At 29.3% G+C, this 8,926-nt stretch overlaps 1 protein-coding gene across 1 annotated transcript; it reads right to left on the bottom strand.

Moving 5' to 3' along the window:
- Window positions 1-7,940: 7,940 nt before the first annotated feature.
- Window positions 7,941-8,453, bottom strand: LOC124356025 (jerky protein homolog-like). The gene has a single exon (XM_046807169.1). The coding sequence runs from the start codon at window positions 8,451-8,453 to the stop codon at window positions 7,941-7,943; it is 513 nt and encodes a 170-aa protein (XP_046663125.1).
- Between the last annotated feature and the right edge of the window lie 473 nt (window positions 8,454-8,926).

The raw sequence follows: 8,926 nt of genomic DNA, 5'->3' as shown, positions 1-8,926 counted from the left end.
TGAGCACTTGGATAAGCAGTTTCTTGGTTTATATTGCTAAAGCATAAAATCTTTGTAGTTCAATCTTACAACGCACTAAAATTTTTACTTTTTGCATTTTTTTTGTTTTATTTTTGTTTTTAATTGTAATACAATTTTTTACCTATTTTAGCGTTATAGAATTTTTTATATAATTCTATATGATAAATTTTAATAACTGTTAAAAATTAAATGACGATAGATTTTTTGCATATAAATATGTAAACTATTGGTAAGCAAAGGGGTTAATTATTGTCTGATCAGTTATTACCCCCTGTTCACATGTGGATTCTATTTCCGAGGAGCAGTCCGAGTTTTACTGATAAAGCACAATAATCTTCATCATTTTATTGCATCATTCTAAAAATGAAAGTAAAAAAATACGACACATCACATGTCGCGTTTTAGACATAGGTAATAAAAATCAGATTGCTTACAAAATGTTAAATCTGAAGCTTATTTAATTTTCAATATGCCCTACAAACAGATAGACAGACAGACAGTGATAAAGAAAATGAAGTTTTACACACCTTCGTCAAGAAATTGCGTCAACGTACTGATTAGGAGACTGTATTGACGGTCAGCCAAATTTTTTAACTGAACATGCTCCAAGCTCTGATAAGTTTTTATATCAGAGTTCAAATAATAAAAGTCTAAAAAAAAAAACACGTAAAAATAACATGTGTTGTATTTGTTAAAGATATTAGCCTAAATGCGTTAGTATGTCACATGTTTAAAATCTCTTATGAATCAGAATCATGAATTGTTTGGCAAATTTATTTATTCTGCTTCTTTCTCTTTGCCATAATGATACCTATAGTGCTAATTATTAAATATTCGCTAAAGCTAACGCTCAGCTAAATTACATGGGCTAACACCATCATCTCAATTATTTTTAGTCTATCTATAAATAAAGATTCATTCTGTATTAAATATTTAAACTCAGCTTGCAGAGATATACAGTGGTAAAGTCAGATAGAAAGATAGACAGATTGAGAAACATAAATGAGATTAAGCTTGTGTAATAGGCTTTGTTGACGCCGTTGGTGACCTGCTCTCCGTTGCTCTTGAAGAGATTTCCTTGTTTTAATTGGAATTCTTGAGTGGTTAATGGTAATATTTCGGTATGAAATCTATTGTTAAAATCGGTTTTCGCGGTTTGCTTAGTCTTTAAAAAACTTCCACGAGAAGAGATACGTAAATGTTTTTTTGGGAACAATGGCTGAATCTAAGAGATGATCGATTTCATAATATGTGAGAATCTGTAAGACATTTTGAGTAAAAATTTGTTTACATTAGGAGTTTATATAATATCATAGCTTACAGTTGGAAGGACTACCAAAAGCCTACTATAATTAATATTAAAATTGTGTTTGAGAAAATAAACTCTTTTTTTTTACTTTATATCCAGGTGTTGTACAAGTTGTATTCTAAAAAGGTCACTTCTATTTAGATTACCCTTTATATACTCGAAAATAAATATACAACTAGTTTTTAATATTGGCACATGACTTTTAAAGACTTTTAGGTTAAAAATGAAATCAACAGTTTTCTTGGACTAAGTAACTAAAAATTTGTCACGTTTTGTTTAATAATAACTATAATGATAAAACACTTTTATAAATTACGACTTAATATGACCAAATACGTTAATATGGAAATACATTATTGATATATTTAGGTATTACACCATCTTTAGCACTGGGTTGTCACAAAGTAACAGAATAATGTAAGAGAATAATTGTAAGACAGCAAACGAATATTGCTGTATTAGTTTTGCTCTTAAAAAGTGATGGAATCTTATAAACAAAGGACCTTTACTGAATAAATTATAGTTAATAATAGAACATATCAAATCTGCATGTGTATCGTAATAAAATATTATTTATTAATAAAATGCAAAATTATAAAAAATCTTTATATCAATATAATCTTAAGTTATACAATTCGATAGTAAATGTATTGTTATGACAGATGTTTCTTAATTAAAATATGTATGTGTTGTCTATAATTTATATTGTTTGTAAATAGTTACGTCAGCGTTACGTAGTATTTACAAATTAGAGATTTGAAACCTTATTAATCTTTATATTTACGTTTTTAGGTAAAATAATTTATTTGAGTTGTCAATTATATACGTAATGTATGTGAAAATACCCTATACTAATTTGTGCCTGTTAGTGTGTAAAGTTTTGTAATCTGATATATGCGTTTCATATTTATGAATTGAAACAAACACCAGTAATAAGTAATGTTTCATATAATATGTAATATAAAGTAGCAGAAATATTTGCACTTTTTAAAATATTTGTTATAACCCCAGTATAAAAAGTAAGACAAGTATAGTACATGACATTTACAGACAATTTATCCTTATGCAATACAAGCAACAAATGTATGTTTGCTCTCACGTCTGACATCCTTGTTACAAATTCTCTGTTTGGTTACATGATGATGACAATATTCTCAAATATTCAGTTTCAAATAAGCTATGCATTACCTTGGGAAGCATTACTTTTGCCACAGTCTATAAAGAACCCTCATTTGTTTATATACTGAATGATAGGAATTACATTTATTAAATTCAAATAGTGTTACTTATTGTATCCACCACGTGTCATATGCGTCGAGGGTATAAAAATGACAATAGTTGTAAACAATTTCATACATGCCGGTACTATGAACAGATTTTCTTATGTTATTTCCACTTTTATTTAATTTTTTAGTGAACTGTTAGAAGAAGAAGATTGGCTAGATAGCTTTATTTGCATATACTAATTAAAATACATTACTTTCTAAGAATTTAAAACCAACATTGAATAGTTGTTCTGCCAATGAAACAATGGTGTATCAGTAAAATATTAGCTACTGGTTGTAATCTACTGTATCAGTTATACGGTGCGCATGTATGAAAACCGAAATTTTTGACCTGCAAAAAAATTCATGTGGTTAGTAAACTATACTATAACAATTAAAATAAAGTACAACAACAATAAAGAAACATTGGACTAAAAATGAAGTATATATGTATAGTACTTATTTTATATTATTTATGTTATTTATGGGAATGAGGTATAATAACATTAAAACGTAAACAGAGTGTCCAATATGTCATATAGTGGTCAAATAACAAACATCAAAGAGCTTTCCATCAAAGAGAAGTTATGCATGGTTTAAAAAGTGCATTACTATTCGTTGGCAAACTCATTCCTTTCCACGTGCTAAAACTGGTATTAATGGCTGAAAAAAGGATTTATTCACGGACACTTTAATTCAGCTTTTAAGAACTTTACTAAATCTCTTCTCAGAAGAAAAGCTTATTTCTATACATACTAGACACTGTCTCTATAATAGTAGTAAAAAAGTTAGAATTTATTTCATCCAGCAGATTCATAACTTTACAATTACCTAACTGGAACCCTTTTAATATAAAATATATCCAACTCACGAGAGAATAATTGTGTTATAAAAGATATAGCTCTACGGAATTTAAAGCTTAAATATTAAAACGTATGACATTGACTACATTAACGAAGTATTTATTCCGTGAATTATAATAAAAGTTTGCCTACACTATGAGATGCTTAATGGTCATATACCATGACAAAACTAATAGTACTTCAATCAAATTAAATGATGCTACAGAATAAACATTGTAAATATTTATTTAAAATATACAGGATGTCACAATAATAGAACAATACAGAATCACGGCACACCACGTGTCACCTCAGAAGTTGCATGCAAATGTGCATGTAATGTAATTCTCAAAACATTTAGTAGCCAAGAAATCAATAAATAGAAATAAATGTTAACTGCCCCAGGTAGACATATTTCATGGATGCATCAAAATATAAAAGCACAAGAGTGAATTTACCAGAACCCATAGTAAATCTAAGAAAAAATTGTAATGAGAGTCTTATGTTTTTTTTACAGCTTAATCCATTTTTTAAATATCACCGTAGGTAATACACTTTGCTAACGCTCAGAATTTCATGAAGGGATGTGCCATTACCAAGGATGTTAATAACCAAGAAAGTCTGACCAGGTAAGCCATCAAATATCACATGTTAAATGATTATGTAACTTTAAGTTTGTTAGGTACAGGTATATATTCTAAGGAATTTACAAATTTTGATAATTTATATTAAATAGGTGCATGATATTTAATTAATTTAAAACCATAATTTACTTAACAGATTTTTTAATAATTCCATGCTTTATTTGTCCATCTTAAACGTCTATTTTTTTATTTGTGTTTTTAGTTTCATTGTTGAACTACTTATTCTCAAAATTTAAGTAGGCTTTAATACTTGGATCCATTATTTTCAAAACACTGAAGCTTGTAGCTACTTAAGAATGCAACACACTTAAGGGGCTAAGAAACTGTACTATATGTTACTTTATGAATAACTTGTATAAACTTATATAATTACACGATTTACAATTCAAATTGAGATTCTTGTTTGCATAATTTACGTTCTCCCTGAAGTGTATTAGTTAGTGCACTCTTGAGTTTAACATATTCTCCTTCTTAGGAGTGCAAAAACAGTGATACAAGCCTGAGTAGGTTACCTTAAGTGATTTAATTATTCATTTATTAGTACTAACATGAAATAGAATATTCTTTATTTTGTACTATTATTCCACTTCATAAATTATGAATTAATTTGAATGAAAAAATATTAATAAATACTGTATCTGATATATTTATATTTGGAAGGAGATTTATCCAATATCCAAGTATAATTTAATTGAGGTTTAAAACATTTGGAAATTGAAGAAATCTCTAAATATAATGTTGTATTTGTTTTTAATTTTCATAAAACATATTTTACTTGATTTTCTGTTTCTATCAAGGTAAATATAATCAGATCATATTGGTAATAGAACTCAATTAGTGGTACAGATATATTTAACTGATATTCTTGGAGATAAAATAAAAATAATATAGTTTCTGTGTCGTATTAATTTTAGTTGGACATTTTAAGTAACCTAAAAAGGTTGAAATATGAAAGAATAGAAATGCCTTCAATCTCATAAAGATTTAGACTTCCAAAGTGCTTCTACTTCTGGTGAAGATAAAGAATATCATACCGAAAGTCCTTGCAGTCAACGCTGAAACTACTCGGTCTTAAGTAAGAAATTATGTATTTTATTATTGCTTAGGAAGATTAAATGTATTAGTATATATAATAATAAAACATTTTAACACTTTGTGACCAAATTTTATTTTGTACAATGTAAATTTCGATTTCAACGAACTCATCATCAGGTACTAGTAGATTAAGTTACATGAAGTAAATAAATGTTGTTGAATTCCAAATGCACATTGTACAATATAACATCCATCAAATATTTTTTAAAGGTTTATTATTGTATATTTGTATCAAACACTTTTTGAGGCTACATCTTCAATAAGTAAATGTATTTTTAATATTTTAATTTTTTTACACTGTAATATCTGTACCTTAAAGATTTTAGGTATTACTAATATAAATTAATACTGACCAAACTGTCACGTTAAGTTAGAATAGAATATATTTATTTTTCGAAAGTAATGTGTACTAATGAAAAATACAACATTCTTAAGACATCTTCCTTGCACATGTTTTTCAAAAAAGAGAAACATCTTAGTGTATTGTATAAATCTTTCTTTAAACTTTCAATGTGTTTCATCCAATTTACCTCCCTGTCTAAAGTTACTCCCAAATATTTCAAACTATCAGCCTGCGACACAATTGCACATATATTATCGCAATGTGTATTTTTAAGCAAACAGTCCATACATTGATATTAAATAATTTCATTTTATTTTTTTTAATTACATTTTTTGAGTTCCTGAGCCTCTAGATATTAAATCTTGTATACTATATTATGATAAAAGTTTTCTTATTAAAAATATATATTATGTTATTTATGTTAGTTTTCTCATTCACCCATGACCGTTTACACCTTACTGTATATAGTACGATTGTTTGTATAGAGTTTTGTTATATAAGAGAGCTTCCATTTTTTAACTGTGGGTCACATGTCCCGTATGCGTATATCGCATGAGTAACAGGGATTCAACTAAGAATTAGTGATATGGAACATCATGGCTGCCAGAGTTACAGGTAATTTGCAGCGTCGTATAGTGATATCTACTATCTTTCAGTACCTTTCCTAAAAATATTTTTTATCCAAATATCCATGTTTTACGAATCTCAATATAGAATATGTTATCCATTCATTAAGTACTTGTACTTTTGTAATAAAAAAGAGGAAATCAGTAGCATATATGGTGGTACATTCGGTTTTCTGTAAAAAATCTCTTTTGCTTTTTAAAAATAATTTAAATTAAAGTCCTTCGACATAACATCCCAACAGTAAATATTGTAATTTGCGTAAAATGTGACAGGAGAGAACTCTATCTAAAAAAGTATTACTTAACACAATTTATGAAAAACATTTTACTTTTTACAATTATATTTATTGCAATATACATATTTTGCTAAGTCAGAAATGGATAATAAATCTAGCACTCCCTAAAACATTAAACTTATGTAAATTTACATATTCCAAATATACATACATAAATCTTTTAGTTTTCTTATTTTAATTTGGGCTTGATTACACATGTCTACTATTTATTAAATGCCACAGATTCACAGATTCACTTAGGTTTATAACTTCAGTATGGCTAAAGATGAACATGTTCATTGTAAATATTTTAAACGAAACTTAACCTACAAAGAAATAGTTTTACAGTAGAACGTCGGTTATCCGAACTAATTGAGACCTGAGGGTGTTCAGGATAATCAAATGTTCGGATAATCAAAACATAGTTTTAATAATGCCATTTGAGGCGCTTACTGATAGGTAAATTATTGATTAAGCATGTGGAAATTAAAAACACAACATATTTACGTATACATAATACTTTTATTATATTAATCAACTCTTTTATGTAATTTTGTACTGAAGTTAATATAATATTCACACATTTTATAAAGAGTAATGTCAAATTAAAAAAAAATAGAAACATAAAAATATGATAAAGTAACATTTTTAATACTGTAATGTATTGCATTGGAATTACTTTGTAAAATAGTCTTTTATTGTCTTTTGCTTTAAACTTGAGGACCGTTTTTTAGCTGCTAAGTCCCTAAGCCTCTTTAGCAGTAAAAGCTGAGTTGGGCAGCTCTCCTCTTGCTTTTCAAGTCAAGACATCGCAGTATTAAATGCCGAAAAAGCTTCTTCATGACTTGGACGATTCTTGGTGCTTTCTGCAGTATCTGTGTTACAGTCTTCATCGCTGTCATGCTGGGTGGTATCTTCAGCCAGCACCAGAGAAACAATTTCCTCATCATTAAGGATCTGGAAGCCTGGGTCATTGTCCATTGTTAGCCAATCTTCAGTATCTTGTATGTCACATTCTGAAAATCCAGGAATTTCTCCATACAACTCCAAAAATTCATCAACATCTTCCTGGTCTGTAACTTTAGGCTCTATGTATTTCACGAGTCTTTTCTAAAAATTTTGTTCCAAGCATTTTTTAAGTTGCTTTCTTTCATGGTGCTCCAAGAGTCTGCTATCATGTAAGAACAATCTTTGACATTGAGTTTTTTGGCAAATTGCACAACACTTTCTTCATTGGGCAATCAGCAAGTAACAAGCGACGAAGAACTTGCTTTTTGTACATCCTTTTTAAGCTTTTCTATAACGCCCTGGTCCATGGGCTGAAGTAAACGCTGTCACGTTAGGTGGTAAATAGGTCACTTTAAAGTCCTCGTCGATTGAGTTCAATATTTCAACATCCGGGTGGGTTGGGGCATTGTCTATAACGAGAAGTACTTTCCCCAGCTTATTGTTATCTTTTTTGTACTTTTTGACATCAGGGATAAATTCATTAGTAAACCAGTCTAAAAAAAATTCACAATTCATCCACGCATTCTTTTGTGATTTGTAGGTAAGAGGTAAAAACAAGTCACATTTTTAAAACACCTAGGCTTTTTAGATTTGCTTATCATTAGGAGAGGCAATGCATGCGTACCAGTAGCGTTTGCTGCAACCATGATTGTTATACGCTCCTTGCTAACCTTAAATCCTGGCGCCGCCTTTTCTCGTTTTGATGCCAATGATTTACGCGGCAGTGCCTTCCAATTAAGGCCTGTTTCATCAGCATTGTATACCAAATCCAATGAATATCCTTCATCTTTTAACAGTTTGGAAAATGTCTCTTTATATTTTTCTGCAGCTGCAGAATCTCCAGATAATATTTCACCTTGTATGTCAAGCTCACGTATACCATGGCGTGATTTAAAATTCTTCAACCACCCTGTACTAGCCTTGAAGTCGGCTGACCCACCAAGTTTTTTATTGATTTGGATGGCTTTTTCACAAAGCAAAGGGCCTGATATTGGTTCCCCCTTTGTTCGCTTTGAATGAACCATAGATACATCGCCTATTCTAATTTTTTCATCTTGAGGTCTTTTTCATCGATTTCCTTTTTCTAGATCCATCTTCGCTGTCCAGTTTGGAGGCAAATTTAAGGATTTCAGATTTTTTTACTTTTTATCTCTGATATTTTTGCCTTGCCAACGTTAAATTGTTTTGCTAAAGATGTCCCTGTTTCACCCTTTTTCTAGTTTTTCAATGATTTTTAATTTTGATTCAATAGATAAAACATTTCTGCTTCTTTTATTAGGTTTACTAGAGGTCGCCATGTCAAATTATAAACATCCTACGGCCTACCAATATTACAACTAATCTAACCTTAAAACAACAATAATGTACAGAATAAAAGAAAAAACTAACTTACTGGATGTTCTTGAAACTACTGTACAGTCCAATACTATTAACTTCACAAATTATAAACTGAACTGTACTGTACTTTCCAAACAAACTTAACTTCACAAATTATAAA

Source organism: Homalodisca vitripennis, chromosome 2 (genome assembly GCF_021130785.1).
Source record: "Homalodisca vitripennis isolate AUS2020 chromosome 2, UT_GWSS_2.1, whole genome shotgun sequence".
Classification (NCBI taxonomy): Eukaryota; Metazoa; Arthropoda; class Insecta; order Hemiptera; family Cicadellidae; genus Homalodisca; species Homalodisca vitripennis.
This window is presented reverse-complemented; position numbering and strand designations above follow the sequence as displayed.